Raw genomic sequence first — 18,020 nt, forward strand, 5'->3', positions numbered from 1 at the left:
ATGTAATGGAACTGGGTGATGCTGCATGTGTCACTTGAGAATATTAGAGATTTCCCTCTTACTATTAGGCAAGGTCTAATTCTGGAAAAATGTTTCTCCTGTAGATGAGTGTGCCTGGTTGATTGGCCCAGCCCTTTCTGGAAAGGTTCCCTACTTTTTCAGTAGATGTATATAAACTCTTGTAATACTAAGCAAGTAAACAGAAGTTAGGGATAGCCAAAGAACAAAACATTTTGTCTTGTGTGTTTGTGAGCTTAACACACAATGAGGAATGAAATCTGTTCGTTGGCTTTTGTTCGGGCAGTCTTTGCAGAATTTTTGGCCACAATGATATTTGTTTTTTTGGGACTGGGATCTGCTCTCAGCTGGAAACCATCACTGCCTAACGTTCTACAGATCTCGTTAGCTTTTGGCCTCGCCATCAGTACGTTGGTGCAGGCGTTTGGGCATGTTAGTGGTGCCCACATTAACCCAGCCGTCACTGTAGCATTTCTAATTGGGTGCCACATTTCTTTTCTACGTGCCCTTTTCTATATCATTGCTCAGCTCGTGGGGGCAATAGCAGGAGCCGCTATTGTGAGAGCAGTCGCACCTCTTGATGTCCGTGGAAACCTAGCCATAAACGCAGTATGTATATGTCAGTGCTAACTGGGCTTGTTTGTCTTTGCTTAAAAGAAAGATTAGATCATTCATTTGACCTTGCTCTGAAAAGATTGTTTCTTTCCATTTCTATTTAGGCAGAGAACACAGATACATGAAAAAGAATACACCAGAATTATGGGTTCTGATAGGAGAATAACATAAATTATTATGACTTCAGTAACAGGATAGAGGTCTCCACTGTTTGTTTATTCCAGCAAAGAGTAGATAAAATCACATTCTAAACAAAGTAATATAACCCATGTAAGAGTGAGCCTGCTGGCAGCATTTCATATATTATATGTGTAAAAATCCGATTACATGGTGTCAGGAGCATTTTTAATACAGTGAAATAATAATCGGGATACATATTTACTGACACTGCATGTGAGAAGAGTGATACAACTGACTGCACAGTCTTATTAAACTGAAGACCAAATAGTACAGCTCCTATTGTGTCTCTGCATATTAATCAGAAGCCTTGAATGCTGCACGTTGTTCCAATTTCATTGACGGGAAAGTAACTTGTTTGTCTGTTCTCCAGGAGATAATGCTATATTGTTTTAAGTCAAGAGTGAAAGTAACTTCTGGTTACAAAAGGAACCCCCTTCATTATCGGACGTCATTTCTTATACGAATCAGCTTAGTTGGCAAGAAGCCTTAATAACTGAAACTAAAGGAAGTATTTCCAAAGATTCTTTTAGGCTGGTTTGGTCTCCTTATTTTGAAATCTGTAACTCCAATACTGGCGATCAAATAATGCACTTTCTTCAATAGTTAGATGACCTATCTGACATTCCAGATGATAAATGTGCTTTTTCTTTCTTTTATTACATGTGCATCCACTGGCTTAGTTAATTTTTAGTTAGTTTTTGTTATTTTTCATGAATGATATAGTTTTGATAATATCATGCTATTGTCTCATATGCAACATATTTTGTTCATCTGCATAACATTTGTTGTCATTTTGATTTCATTTGTTTAATATGAAAATCAAATAAAATATTTTAAACCTAAAAAAAAAAGAGTGAAAGTAACAATGGATTTATGTAACAAAAGTAAAATGAATATGTTTTCAAGCCCCTTCTAGAAAAATTGTTACAGCACCCTCCAATAGTTATGGCCAATTACGGGAACTCAGTAGTTGCCATTTGTATATTCTTTTGTTAAGGGGAAGTAACCTTGTTTATGGTCTCTTAAAACGTGTGCTTTGTTAGAGCTGATATATGCTGCACCAGACTTCTTCTATACAAACGGAGTATGCTTTGATACAGGAAAATGCCAATTACTTGTGTAAATTTATTACAGATAAACAGTGGATCCCCTGGGCAAGCATGTGCCGTGGAGCTTTTTCTGACATTCCAGCTAGTTCTCTGCGTCTTTGCATCAACAGACAGTAGAAGAAGCGATAATGTGGGGTCACCAGCTTTATCCATTGGTCTTTCTGTTACCGTGGGACACCTACTAGGGGTGAGGCACTATGGGCACTTGCTAACTTTAATTGGCATATTTACATACCAGTGCTTGCCAAAAAGTCAAGAGATGAATTTGTGTTCTACTACAAGTTTTACATGAATTTACAACCCCAGACAGTGACATCTTGAATTTTTGAGCCCCTCCTGAACCCCTCTTAGCCTGCCGAACGGAGACAGTTTGCTAGTAAAAGTCAAATGCTGTTAGTAATAGCATCTTCTTTATGTCCATATCCACATCCCCCAAATGGTTTCTACTTCTTACAAATCTAATATATTTATAAATAAATAAAGTGTCTTTCTATATGAACAGACACCTCAAAATCTGTCTTGGTGAAGTTCCCTTTGGAATGCCCCTAATGGTACATAACCAGCAGTGCATATCTGCATTGACTTACATGTCCAATCAGTGCAGGGGCATCATGGCTGCATGTGCTTTTATTTGCAGTAGCCATAAACTTATGGTTTCCCCAGTTTTCCATGTGATGAATGTGTCTCTGTAGTTCCTGCCAAACAACCCACTACCCAAATATTGAATACTGAAGATGCGCAGAACAATTATACAAGGGCTAAAGCATTATGGCATGTTTATTGCATAATTGCATCTGTCTTTTGTATAATCAGTTGTTGTCTTCAGTTTGTTAACCTATGTTTCGAAAAAACAGCGTTGGCTGTTAGACACGTAGGGGGGTATTTATTAAAACTCAGATTTCTCTCATTATTTTAAAAATACTGATCTAACCAATCGACCTAACTCCCCTCCAGGATTTGTCTTAATTTACTAAAAAAAGAAATGTGAAAGAAAATTGTACATGCAGAAAAATCTCGATACAATAATGCAAAAATTTAATTTGTGTGACTTTTTCTAATTAAACTCAAAAACCTGCCTAAAAACTCAGCCCTAACCCCTCGAAAATCATGAAGGCAAAAAACATCTTCCAATTGTAAAAGGGACATCTGCCATTGACTTTGACAGGTTTTAGCTAGAATATTTTTGGATTTAGATGTATAACAACTTTGGAGCATTATAAATCTTGCAAAATTATTTTTCCTCTAAAATTTGTATTTGTAAAAAATTTGAGGCTTAATACATAGGCCCCGTAATGTTGCAACGCATGTAGCCCTAAAAATGCAAGTTCTTCCACTGAAGAAACATATTATACCGAGAAACTACTGGATTACAGAGTTTACTTAGTCCTGATCATTTCACTTCTAGCACTTCACCAACCCTTAGGGGCAAATTCACTAAAGCGCGAAGTGGCTAACGCTATCGCAAATTCGCCAGTGTGACGTCATTTCGTTACTTCGCCGATTTGCTAACGGGCGCTGGCGTAAATTCGCTAGCGAAGTGGACCTACTCTAGTGCTACTTCGCACCCTTACGCCAGGCTAAGTTGCGCTATGGTGAAGGGACGTAACTACGCTAATTCACTAACTTGCGGATTTTCATGAACGTTAACTCTTGCGCCAGACTTGCCTTCGCCAACTGAGACCAGGCGAAGTGCAATAGAGTAGATAGGGCTTGCTTCAAAAAAAGTTTAAATTTTTTCTAAGTCCCAAAAACGCTGGCGTCTTTTCCTTTTTCAAGGGTGATAGGCTGAAAAAGATCGTACATTTTTTTGGGGGTACCCTCCTTCCCCCCTACATTTCCTAACATATGGCACCTAAATTATACAGTGGGCACATGTGTAGAGCAATATAATAACTCTATTTTATTTTATGAAGCTTTCCCAGACTTGTGTAGTGTAATGTATTTGCTGCTACATATACGTCCATTCAACTTTAACTTGGCGCCGTATGCAAATTAGGCATCACTAGCGTAACGTTGCTTTGCTTGATGAATTAACGCTAGCGAAACTTCGCTACCGTTCGCCTCCCTGAGCGCAACTTCGCATTTTAGTGAATTTGCGTAGCGCTGGCGAAACTACGCCTGGCGAAGTGCGGCAGAGTGTGGCGAAGCTGTAGCCGGCGCAACTTCGGATCTTAGTGAATTTGCCCCTATAGACTCTCTAGAACAGTGATCCCCAACCAGTAGCTCACAAGCAACATGTTGCTCACCAACCCCTTGGATGTTGCTCCCAGTGGCCTCAAAGCAGGAGCTTATTTTTGAATTCCAGGCTTGGAGGCAGGTTTTAGTTGTATAAAAACCAGGTGTACTGCCATACAGAGCCTCAATGTAGGTTGACAATCCACATGGGGCTACTAAATGGCCAATCACAGCCCTTATTTGGCACCCCAAGAACATTTTTCATGCTAGTGTTGCTCCCCAACTCCTTTTACTTCTGAATGTTGCTCACTGGTTCAAAAGGTTGGGGATCCCTGCTCTAGAAGATGATATATTGGTGACAAAGTATCTATTAAATGTAGATCACTAGGGATGCAATGAATCCACTTTTTTGGATTCGGCCGAACCCCTGAATCCTGTGTGAAAGATTCGGCCAAATACCTAACCGAATCCGAACCCTAATTTGCATATGCAAATTAGGGGTGGGAAGGGGAAAACATTTTTTACTTCCTTGTTTTCACACAAAAAGTCATGCAATTTCTCTCCCTGCCCCTAATTTGCATATGAAAAAGCCCGAATCCTGGCCAAATCCCAAACCGAATCCTGGAATCGGTGCATCCCTATAGAACACCCATAGTTGGAGGGAGACAGTTTGGAAAGCTTTGGCCCAATTAAACCTATGTATTTCTCCTCCACCAATGAGCTTCTTTGGAATGGGATTCTCTCACCTCTCCATCCACTTGGTTTTTCTCAATAGAATTTTGTAGTAAATGTCATACACTCTATGCTTCATTTAAATGTAAGAAAGAAAAATCTATGGGACACATTCAGCAATTATAGAACTAGGTAATCCACATGGATTCACAGCAGTTTAATATTTTTCCCTATTATTTACACTTTCCCGACTATCAGGACACGTTAATCAGTTAAACACCCTTCTGCTCTGAGCAAATTCCAAAACAGGATTAATGATTGTTCAGTATAAAATGATTTGTCTTATTACTCTGAGCAGGCACTATCATTATCAATCTAAAAAAAATACCAACAAGCTTATCCTGGTATCATTTGACTTTACTGTTTACTAATGAAATGTCTTTTGCACAGATCTATTTAACAGGCTGCTCCATGAATCCTGCAAGATCCTTTGGGCCAGCAGCAATTACAGGAATCTTTACAGATCATTGGGTACAGTTTACCTACATATATTTATTTTGTATATGCTATTACTGTCCCGGTTCTACTGCTGTTGCTTGCCAAGTCCTTAGAGCAGTTAGAATACGCACATATGATATTGATAAGGTAAATAAAATGCAGGGGAGATAAATGTATTACAGTATTTATATCTCTCCTGTGTATTTAGGGGCATAATTTTTTTTTTAAATCCAAATAGGGGAATCCTAAAGAATTTCCAGCAATTAAAATGTTATCACTGTTACTTATTTTTCCAACAGTTTTAGTGTCAGTTTTTCAGAAAGTGCTTGACACTAACACTATCCTGTTTTGTGGGTGTTAGAGCTCAGCAGCAGTGCTGAGCTCTAACACTGTTCCAAGCCCCAAGAGCTTCATTCACATTGCATTAACATTCATGGATATACAGGTATAGGATCCCTTATCCGTAAAACCCGATATCCAGAAAGCTCCGAATTACGGAATGGCTGTCTCCCATAGACTCCATTTTATCCAAATAATCCAAATTTTTAAAATGATTTCCTTTTTCTGTTTAATAATAAAATGGTAGCTTGTACTTGATCCCAACAAATTTATAATTAATCCTTATTGAAGCAAAACCAGCCTATTGGGTTTATTTAATGTTTACATGAATTAGTAGACTTAAGGCATGAAGACCCAAATTACGGAAAGATCTGTTATCCGGAAAACCCCAGGTCCCGAGCATTCTGGATAACAGGTCCCATACCTGTATATATATATATATATATATATATATATATATATATATATATATATATATATATATATATATATAGATATATATAAGTAACCATCTGCATAATTAATGTCATGGCATTATTTGAATGTCTTTGTAGGTGTTTTGGATTGGACCCCTTGTTGGAGGAATTCTGGCATCTCTCTTTTACAACTATATCTTCTTCCCACACAAAAAATCCTTCTCCGACAGGCTGGCCATTCTGAAAGGCACATATCAGCCAGAGGAGGCCTGGGATAACAAACAAGAGCAGAGAAGACAATCTGTGGAGCTTTACTCTGCACATCCACTGCCCAAAGTCATAGACAAGTTCTGAGCCTGTAAGGAAAACATTTTGACGCTGTTCTCTCATTTGGTGCATCTAGGGGGTCCAAAAATTGCGGATCAATTAATGGATCACCAATATGGTACATTTATGCACAGATGGGAGACAGTAGGAGTTATTTATTCAGCGATTAATATTTCCAAAAATTAATTAGTAATGTATAATAAGACTCCAATTTATTTATGTAAGGATGTGAAACTGCCACATATACAGTATCCTGTTACTCTGTCACATTTTAATGAGAAGGACAGGTAAAATAACGAGGCGTATCAAGTTGTAAGGTTATGTAACTCCTAGTAATTCTAGTTGCTGTTCCGTTACCCGAGGCTGGCTTTACTTTTCTTCAAAAAACATACTCGCCTGGGGTATTTTTCACTGGTTATTTCCACCTCCCTGATGGGTGGCATCTGGAAGACCAGAAGACAATAGCGAATGAGCTCAGTAGCTTGGCCAGCACTCTGTTTCATGTTTAAAAATTCTCTATATACACTTTCCAACATATGTTGTGCATAAATTCATATACTAACTGCAGCTGATTGTGAATATATATTAGTTATGTTTGTATATAATGTTAATTTCGGGAAAACGGTCAATTAAGAGGCAGATTTATCAAAGGTCGAAGTGAAAATTCAAATTTCGAGCTAATTTTTGTATACTTCGACTAGGGAATAGTCTGAATTCGATTCTGACCTATTTGGACCTATTCAATTGAAAACGGACCTATTCGGCCAAAAAAAAAAAAACTTCAATTTTTTGATATATTTCGGTCTTTTTTAACTTGCATTTCGAAGTTATGGGAGTTCAAAAAAGCTCCCATTACTTTGTAATTCGACCCTTGATAAATCTGCCCCTTAGGGGGTTATTTACAAAACTCTGAATTCAAAAATCCCAAAAATTCATGAGTTTTTTATAAAATCAGATTTTTTTAAAAATCACGAATTTTTCAGAATTTATTAAACGCCAAGGATGGAAAAGTCTGAATCTGAAAATCCGACATCTCAGACATGTTGATGTTGCTTGTAAGTCAATGGAAGAAGTCCCCATGATTTTTTGATGTGCTCTGGGTTTTTGGCAAATAATACGTTTTTGGGCAAAATTCTGAGTTTTTGGGTAAAAATCCGAAAAAATCGTGAAAATATCATGAAAAATCCGGATTTTGTTCCAACAAACAACAATTTCAGGAAAGTGTATTAATAAATAAGCCTAAAAAACCCGTGCGGATTTGGTCAGAGTTTTTTTCAGAAAATATTCGGACTTTGATAAATAACCCCCTTAGTGTTTAATGAAAGAACGTAAAGAATGTTTAAAGAATGTAAAGAAATCCATGTCTTATTAAAAAAAATCTGTAAATAGAATCCATAGTGAATGTAACGCAATGTGTACCTTTTTATATTTACATTGCTGTCTTTCTTACAGTTTCTAGTATACATTCCCGTGTAAGAAAATATACATATATTTTTTGATAAGAAATATTTAGAAAACATCAGGCAAATGGGAGTTATTTAAGGAAGGACTGTAGAGCCAGAACCTGTATGAATAAGGAAAATAAGCCATCAGATATCATATAATGGCAGGACCCATGATATACCGTATATACTATGACATTTCAGGAAAACAGAATGCTTTGGTAAATGAATGCCGTATGATATTCACTTGGGTGACATTCATGTACATATGTTCAATGTCTACAAAACAGTCCCAACAACACAGCTGATGTTTTCTATATTTATACTCCATCTATGAAGGATGTGTCATTTATTTGAGATATTTAAATGTTTCAAACCAATAAACACACATGTATGTACAGTTTATTTAATCACACTGAATATTCTATTTTTATTATACACTGTTCAACCAGTCCTCTATCTACCTAAGCAGTAATGAAAGAGAAACTGAATGTATGTTTCCTAGTTAAAAAGTACAATTATTATAGTTATTTAATGAGACAAGAAAATTGCTAAATGTGTGAAAAGAAATCATTCTTAGAAACAAATGTAGGCCACTATCTGTACCGTATCAAGCTGTCTTGCTGACTCCTATTCATCCTAAAAATTATTTATATTAAACATTAAATTGAATTCATGTCCAAAGGGTCATGCCAGCTACCTGACCCCACAATCTGTGACATTTCTCGAAATAAGGCCCCACCATTCCTATCATGAGAGAGATGCTGCTCCTCCATGTCCTGATCCTAAATTGACAAACTCCTTCTGACTTCCTGACTTTGCTGCCCCTCCTCAACAGACCCCTCATGGCCTACAGGTTTCCAGTCAGGACTCCTCCCCTTACTTTCCAGACTACAGATAGGAATTTTTTAATAAAGAGAACTATAACGAAAATGAAAATTTAATATTAGCTTCAGCATACTGTAATAAAATTCCCAAATACAATCAATTAAATATTCTGCATTGTTTCTGAAATAATCAAGTTTATCTTCACTATTCCTCTCTCAGCATCTGTTTCTTCTCATTCTGTCTTCATGCAGCAGTTGGGTGTCAGATGAATGATCCAATATTTCTTATAGGGGGGCTCCTTTTGCCTAGAATATGTATTAGAGCTCACTCTATTAAAATCACCAGACATCATGTCTCTCTACATGCAGAATTTGTGCAAAAGGCAGTTATTTTGTTAGATTTTGTTTGTACTAGAAACAGTTATTTGAGTGAGTTCTAATTCATCTGCTAGGAAAGGGAGCCCCTATAATATATACAGGACCGGAACTAGGGGTAAGCAGAGTAGGCACGTGCCTAGGGCAAAAGCTGGGGGGGGGGCGCCAGGCACGTACCTGCTCTGTTGCCTACCCCATGTCCGGTTCACTCACTCCCCATACAATGATTGGCACTTCTGCGCATGTGCAAACGCTGATTGGCGATTCTGCGCATACGCACCAGCGCCAGTGTTGACACACACATGCGCGCCCGCGTAATCAACTTGCGCATGCACACGCTCACCCGGCACTGCAGCTGCCCAAGGTCCAAATGTGGACCGAAACATCGGGTATTTGATACTATGCAACAATAAATTACTACGTTTTTAAAGGGAGTGCTGGTCTGAAGATAATTGATACATACAAAATTACCGTGCACCCCGCCATCAACAGAGTGCGGATACTCATTGGAAAGTATATATATATATATATATATATATATATATATATATATATATATATATATATATATATATATATATATATATATATATATATATATATGGGGGGGGATTTTTCCATTGTGTATGAACTCAATAACAGAAAATATGCACAACGAAATATTTAGAAAAACATAACATGTACTGCTTAATAGAAACTTGGGGGTATAAATAAGATAGCAATTCTGTCACAAAGCATTGTCTCTATATACAGTTTCGAGCCCTGTTTCCATAACCTGTTCAGGGAATGATACTGTGTTATTTCATATTCTGGTGCAGAGAAATGACTTCTAATTCTAATCAGAATTGGTTTTATTACTGGTAAATGTTCCATTGAGTGGCCATGTCTCAGCCTGAGGATGAAGGAAACCAGCAGCAGAGAATGTATTTTGCTCACGTTTGCGATGCAGTTTCTGGAATGTGCTCTAACAAATACCCGTGACGAGCTGAAATGTTCTGTATAATCCTCCGAGAGTGCTGCCTGGCTGTGTTTAGTCACTGCTTTTATCTGTGATGTCAGGATACTCGAATATGGATTTTTGGTTCTGGAGTCTTCTGTGTTACTTCACGAGGTGGAAAATAAGCACTTAAAGTTATTAGGTTAGGAAGATGAAAGTAACGGAGGCATCACATAGGATGTTATTTCTCTGTTCAGTGTCAGTAATGCGTTTTCTACAAACAGACTTTACTCATGATTAGGAGCAATAATTTGGCAGAAACTTTTCAGCTTCAAGATGGAGACAAAGTTTAGGCTAAGTAATTACAGACAAAGATGAAAGCTAGGCCATTTTCAAAAGCTGAAAGAGAAGGAACCACCTTCTAAGACAAAGGGAATTAGTGCACTGACTTGTCTTTCTGCTGAAGAGATACAGTAGGGGCAAATTCAGTGAATTTATTGGGACTTTGTAAATACTAAATATGGATCAATACATGGTTCGTTTGGAGCTTTATGATGAAAGATTCTTTCGTCTGAAAGGAATTGCGTCACATAAAATATTTATTTTTGCCAAAGCTCTCACTCATTGAATAAATACACATATACATGATGAATTAGCCTATGTAACAAAAAGTACTGGAAAATGCATTTCATTATGAAACAAAGCAGGAAAGACTACAAGGACTACAGATTCTTCCATAAAATTGTCGTTGATAGATTTTAATATTAACGCCACTATTTCAGTAGGTAACTTGTGTTGGCTGCATGCTGTGGAAAGTCAATGTCAATAAGTGAGCACACACTTTCTTGCTACTGCTGTCCCCAAGAGTGCTCTCTGTAGCCTCTATTAGCCTCTTTTTTTCTAAATATGTATTTCAGCTAATAGAAAATGTTGTATCTTTGAGGTCCCAGGTGAATGTCATGTCATGATTCATCTTTGAGGTGCTCAGAAGTTTCTCCTGGCACCTTCTTGTGGGAAGTCCAGAGGGCTTCCAATAGCACATTTGGTGGGCCCAATATCACATTTTGCTGGCTTGACCTCGTAATCTGTTACCAGCCCTTGGCACTTGTGAGAGAGCTATCCTCTTCATTCCTCCTTTTTTTTAGAATCCAGTGGCCAATGAAAGCTTAGAAGTGGAGTGGAGTAGTAGGAGTGGAAACGCTTTTTGCTTTTTTTCTGGCTTTTAACTCTCCTGTGCCTGTGCTACTGCGCTAAGGAAAAGGATTGCTCGCTAGTGATCAATTACACCGGCTGGGAATATCAGGTAAGTCATTACAATGCATGGGGGTGTCCCCTAATATTTGGCACCTCTTTAGGATTGGATTTTTCATTCTCCTTTAAGAAGTGCTTGAAGGTTTCGTCATCTTTTGGATCAAACATAACGACTTTTTCAGTTGCGAATAGTTTTTCCGTTACCGACTATTATTACATTCCCATTTGTGTGCAGTTACTGACATGAATATCATGGGGCATATGGGGTGGATTTTGCCCATTGTGCATTTTTTGGTTGAAATCTGCCCTGTGGTGGATAACACTTACATAGTTCCAATGTAGTGGGACAAAAAAATTGTGAGCTTTGGAAAAATTTGTGCAAAACTTTTTAGAAAATTTTCAGCAAAGCAAAATAGGAGAGATTCGCCCATAGCTAGATTTGCATCTCCATAGGGGACTAGAGCACTAATGGGTACTAGAGCATGCCCCTTAGTGCTCAAAAAACAAGCAAGGTGTCCTGGGGAAAACTGCACTCTGCTTGTTGTGCTGGAAGAGCAGAACACAGCGGGTAAAAAAATGTCAGATTTTGGTTTTTTTGCACACTGTGTTTTGCCACATAAATGACCCCTTTAATGTAGAATTAACCAAAAATAAAGCAATCAGAACATTGGGCATGTGGATAAGAGGGTGTAGACTATGTCATTGGGGCAGGGCAAGACATTGCAGACATAGCTGCAGTAGGACAATACCTCTATGTTTTCTGATGACCTGTAACAGATAGACACCATGAGATACACAACCATAGGTATTTGCCTTGAAGTGCACAATGCAGAATGAAAATGTTTAGTGCGTTGTGGTTTTCTGTGTGATAACAGACCATAAGAGACCATGGGGTATATTTATCAAAGAGTGAAGTTAATAGTGAAGTTCCGCCAGTAGAGTGAAATTCCGCCACTCTCCATTCATTTCTATGGGATTTTTAAAGGTGTATTTATCAAAGGGTGAACTTTCACTTTCACCCATTGATAAATACGCCTTTCAAAATCCCATAGAAATTAATTGAGAGCTGCGGAATTTCACTCTAGTGGCGGAACTTCACTCTTTGATAAATTTACCCCCATAAGAGAAAGTTGCTCATCTTACTTGACATACCACCTCTGTCATGTATAGGTACAAAGATTTTCTGTAGTTACACCTGAGAACATTTAGTTTAGATGCCTTTAAGGCATTTTTATTTTCCTGTATATGCCAAAACCTGGAAGGCAGAGAGTTTCTTATTAGGATTCTCACTCTCTGAAATAAATGTTTCCAGCGTTTAATTACTGTTATGAACACTTCTCAGTCCCAGGCTGGTCGCCTCACAGTCACTAACATACATATGCAGCTCTGGTGCACTGGGGCGCTACACCAATGAGGCGAGTTGAGGAAAATAACTCAGGCGGCATCACCCCACTGGTTACCGAGGCAGAAAAATTCTGCTCCTGGTAACTTTAAAAGGCAAATTCCTGTTTTTCAGGACATTTGCTCTGCCCCCCTCCAATCCCCTCAGCAGCAGCAAAGCCGCCTCAGGGCTGCAGAAGGGCCAGCATCAACCCTGCTGGTGCAATGAATAACAATAGGGTGACAGAGAACAATGGTGTGACAGATAGTAATGGGGTTATGGCTAGCAATGAGGTGACGGATGGCAATGTTGAGTCAAATAGCAATGGGGTGACGGATAGCAATGGGGTGACGGATGGGGTGACGGATAGCAATGGAGTGACGGATGGCAATGTTGTGAGGAATAGCAATGGGGTGACGAAAGGCAATGATATGATGACGATAGAAATGGAGTGACAGATAGCAATAGGGTGACGGATGGCAGTCGGGTGATTGATGGCAATGGGGTGACGAATGGCAATGATATGATGAATAGCAATGGGGTGACAGATAGAAATGGAGTGACAGATAGCAATGGGGTGATGGATGGCAGTCGGGTGATTGATGGCAATGGGGTGACGAATGGCAATGATATGATGAATAGCAATGGGGTGATGGATAGAAATGGAGTGACAGATAGCAATAGGGTGACGGATGGCAGTGGGGTGACTTATGGCAATGGGGTGACGGATAGCAATGGGGGGACGAATGGCAATGATATGATTAATAGCAATGGGGTGACGGATGGAAATGGAGTGACAGATAGCAATAGGGTGACGGATGGCAGTGGGGTGACTTATGGCAATGGGGTGACGGATAGCAATGGGGGGACGAATGGCAATGATATGATTAATAGCAATGGGGTGACGGATGGAAATGGAGTGACAGATAGCAATAGGGTGACAGATGGGAATGGGGTGATGGGTGGCATTAGGGTGATGGGTGGCAATAGGATGACAGATGGCAATGGGGGACGGGTGGCAATGATATCATGAATAGCAATGGGGTGACGGATAGAAATGGAGTGACGGATGGCAATGGTGTAATGGATTTTCCAAGCTGCACTTTAGCGAATCAATATTCTTGTAAATAAATCTTTTCACTCCTGGAGGTGTTTGCAGTACATTGCATCATGTCATGAAGAAACATATTTACTTTAGTATTAGCCCTCAGTTATTGGCATATTTTCTTAATATTTCATAATGCCTCACAACAGTCTATTCATCACACATTAAGGGTTTCTCACTCTGCAGTGATCTCAATCTTGGGACTTGTTTTGTGTTCAGTAATTATCCTCTTGTCTCCTTGGATGGCTAATGATGATGCATTCTATATTAGAGCTGTTTGCAGTCTGGTAAACATAAGAGTTATCCAGGCACCTTGCCACTGGCGGTGTTGTTGTTCTCTGTGCCTCCCCAGCTGCGTCTGTACATCCAATGTTCTTATATAAGAGGAAATATCACATTGTCCTACATAGCTAAATCTGGTGTTCTAAGGCTATTACCCACTGTATTCAACTTTTGTCTCCTTGATAGGAGACTGCTCCTACTCTGAGAACCAGTTGTACACTAGAGAATAAGAGGTTAATGAGTTGGATTGCCCATTTTCTCTGTTATTCCTTCTTCTGATGTTGGAAGCAAAATAGTAGATATTTTACAATATAGGGAGAGCAGTGACTTACATGTGACAAGGAGAGGGGACGGGAACCCAGGATTCCTCCTAAACTTTCCATCTCCACAGAATACTCTATAGTCTAAAATTCACACATTCAGTTTTAAAGCACAGCCAATGTAGCTGTAGATCAGATCCCAACTACTGAGCTTCTTATCGGGGCTCATCAATGTACTGTAGGGGTTCTCTGACCAGCATATGTAGAAAACACTTTTGAATCTGTCATCCGTATGCAAACAAATAAGCAGAGGGTTTCCTCACTCAAAATTCTTTCCTTATAGACAAGAAAAGAGCTAATTGTTGCTTGGCCATCTTGGTAGGTTCAAGTGATTCTCCTGAGAAACCTTAAAGATAAATGCTGATGCGAATCAGGTAGGAGTAAAGTTTGATAATGAAATATAAGAAATAATACCATAACTTTCTTAGCGGTAATAAATATTAATCTTGCTGTAAATTTACCCCCATATTCTTTTCCATAGAATAGATTGAATGTTTAAATTTTTGTTTGATGGTTTTGAACCATAGAACCAAATTAGATCCTTTTATTTATAATTGTGGCTCAGAATTAATAATTATCATTGTGTACTTTTAATAGCACGAATGGCTGTCTTTGTTAGACCTGGCTCCATAATTCACGGAAAATTTGATTTGGCTGCCCATCAGGAAGCCTTTGGCACACTACATCTTTGCAAGTCTACACCGGTTTAGCAGGTTCTATTAAGGTGGAAATGATCATAGTATGTAAGGGTCCTTCAGACTACTTAATAAAACAGTAGGAATGCGCCATATGTGACTAAGCTCTCCAATGCCACAATATCACCGGGAAAATATGATAAAGGAGCAGGGTGAGTTATTGTAGATACACTGTATAACTGGCCTCGATTTTAGCAAGGCATTTGATGCAATTCAACAATATAAACTGATAGAATTGTTGCCAGTTTTCCCAATTATTATTTATTATTTTATTAAAGCAGTGAATAAAAATTGCGTTAAGTTTGAGGGCTAATTATGGTGAGATCTGGTGTGATTGCCTACTTGCTTCACTAAATATTCCTGAATTGAATTTCCTATTCTTAAATGAGAAGGAAAGCTACCGAAGCAGTTTATTTCCAATTGATTAACCACAATAGTGCAAGCTAGAATGTTTTGTAAACAGCTCTAGAAGCTCTCTGTTTGTTAAAGATAGCAGTAGCCATATTAGCTTGGTTTGACATTATTTTCTGCCTGAGTCTCTCCCTGCTCACTCATAGCTCTGCGCTCAGATTACAGGAGGGAGGGGAGGAGGGAGGAAGGAGAAGGCAGGAGGAGAGGAGCAAACTGAGCATGCTCAAGCCCAAGCCCTGGAGGTTTAAGCTGGAAACAGGAAGTCTGATACAGAAGTCCAAGTGTTCACAATAGAAGGAAAGAAATGTGGTGTTTACTTTGAGGCTTTACTGGTGTATTTATATAGACCTTTCTGATATAGCTTACTTAGTTTTAATCTTTCCTTCTCCTCTAAGCTTTATGGGATGGGCATGACTTTAAATAGTCTGAAGTAATGTTTTATATCTACCGCTCACCCGCCACTTCACTTTTCCTGCAATGGTGGTGCTGGTCCTCCGTAGACCCCGGCAAGGTCCCTCAGTAATAGCAGTAAATTCATGGGTCCGCACACACACTATATATCTGCAGTCGGGGATGTGGCCCCTCTTTTTATTAATATTTCACCACAAAGATCAATGTTTCGGGGGGGTTCAACCTCCCTCCCTGATGAAGGGAGGTTGAACCCCCCGAAACGTTGATCTTTGTGGTGAAATATTAATAAAAAGAGGGGCCACGTCCCCGACTGCAGATTTAAATAGTCTGAAAACGACTGCCCTAAGGAGTTTAGTTGGTCCATCAAGATGGTGTCATCCCTGCCCAGTTTTAAGGTTTTACAAATAAATGCATGGGGTTTGAATAATCTTTAATTTACTCTTCATGTTTTATTCTTATTCATTCACTTTCTGGAGTTGAGCAGCAAGGGGTTGTGAGCTACTGTATTTTATTGTTTTGTCATTTTTAATTATGCATTTGGAATTATTAAGAAGTACAGAATGTATTTAATGTTGTTACAGATTCCTTCTGCTTCTGTCTAGGTGTCAATGTCTTGGTCTATGGTTTAGTCCATACTAATTACAATTCAGCAGGGAAATGTTAGATCAAAGGGTAGTTTAAAATAGTCTATCGATCCACTGCTCTTCACTAATTTTCTCCATATTGGACCTCATCATTCTGTATGTCATTCAAATCTCTGCCTATTTAGTAGGTTTGTGATCCAAGTAACCAACGGGGATCACAACCTGGACAACCACAGAAGTGAAGGGCTACAATATCTTGTTTGGTCTTTTGCATTAGTCTTATGATAAGAACGATGAGATTGCTATTAACTGAGCTTATATCATTGAAGACTATAAGGGTTGTTTTTTCCGCCATAATTTTAGTATCATTGCTGCCATAAAGGGGAGTTGCATCAGACGTGTCAAAGTAAGTACAGTTTGGTTTTCATGCAAATTGGATGCAAGATTCACAAACAAACACAATAAAATGAGAAATAGAGAATGAAGATTGGGTCATGCCATACTAAACTGTCATTTTAAGGTGAACAGTTGCCTTTATCAATGTTAACTTATGATGGAAAGTATTTTTACCAAAGGAAGGAATTAAAGGGCATGAAACCTATCTCCAATATACGTGTACCGTTTTTATAAGAAACCTGACTGTATGCAGTGAAATTCTCCCTTCATTTACTGCTGTGGATAGGAATTGTCAGACGGCCCCTAACTGCTGAGCAGGGAAACAATCATACTTATGAACAGCAGGGGGAGCCCCCGCCTTACTTCCCAGCCATGCAGAACTCAAGCAGCTTTGTTTATGACGATCCCTAAGCAGCCCAGACCACACTGAGCATGTGCACAGTCTTAGTCTTGCAAAGATGTCTAACAAAGTTACAAGATGGTGACCCCCTGCAGCCAACTTTGAAAGCATAAATTATTTGTTTGATTAGGCTTGTGGTGCAGTAAGTTCATGTTTATATTTAGTATACAAAACACAGCATTTCTAGCATTATTCTATTTTAGACTTTACATGCCCTTTAAGAGTGCTCAATTAAAATTGGCAATTCAATAACAGTTTAAGGAACAATATTACATTGTGAGATGTGGATTTTTATGTTTATTCTTATTCGAATTGTTTTGCTCTTTGCGACTTTTATTACATTCCCCCCCAAAGGGCAGTATTATTTTATCTTTACGCTTGATGTATTCTGCATTAATAGGTTGTTAGTAGTGATGGGCGAATTTGGGGAGTTTCGCTTCGCCAAAAAATTTGCAAATTTCAGTTTTTTTTTACGCCGGCGTCCATTTTTTGACTAAATAATTTCGCAAATGTATTTGCCAGCGGCAAACTGCGGAACTCGCAGTGAATTCGCGCCTGGCGGATAAAATTTGCCCATCACTAGTTGGTCCAAACGATTTACTAGTTCATTAGCTTTGGGTGCTAAGACAAGAAGTAAAGGCTATGGTACATTTGTACAGTAAGGCAGCTGTTTCACATATCCCAGTCTGGTACAGTACATATCCACCTAAATCTCAGCTACTCTAACAGGTTATGTAAGTGCAATAAAACTCCCAAAACCACTCTCAGTGACAAAGAACTTGGATTAGTAAGTAATTTGAAGATTTCCTACAGTACTGTGTGCCATCGAATTTTTCTTGCTGTATCTTGCTGTG

General features: G+C 38.7%; 1 protein-coding gene across 1 annotated transcript; it reads left to right on the forward strand.

Annotated features, from left to right (window-relative positions):
- The first annotated feature begins 234 nt into the window (after nucleotides 1–234).
- aqp2.S (aquaporin 2 S homeolog) lies at nucleotides 235–6,417 on the forward strand. Its single transcript, NM_001085862.1, is given in 4 exon segments — nucleotides 235–627; nucleotides 1,948–2,109; nucleotides 5,220–5,300; nucleotides 6,161–6,417. Coding segments are annotated over 4 exon segments (822 nt in total). The 5' UTR covers nucleotides 235–264; the 3' UTR covers nucleotides 6,377–6,417.
- Nucleotides 6,418–18,020: the final 11,603 nt, after the last annotated feature.

This window comes from Xenopus laevis, chromosome 2S (assembly GCF_017654675.1).
Source record: "Xenopus laevis strain J_2021 chromosome 2S, Xenopus_laevis_v10.1, whole genome shotgun sequence".
Classification (NCBI taxonomy): domain Eukaryota; kingdom Metazoa; phylum Chordata; class Amphibia; order Anura; family Pipidae; genus Xenopus; species Xenopus laevis.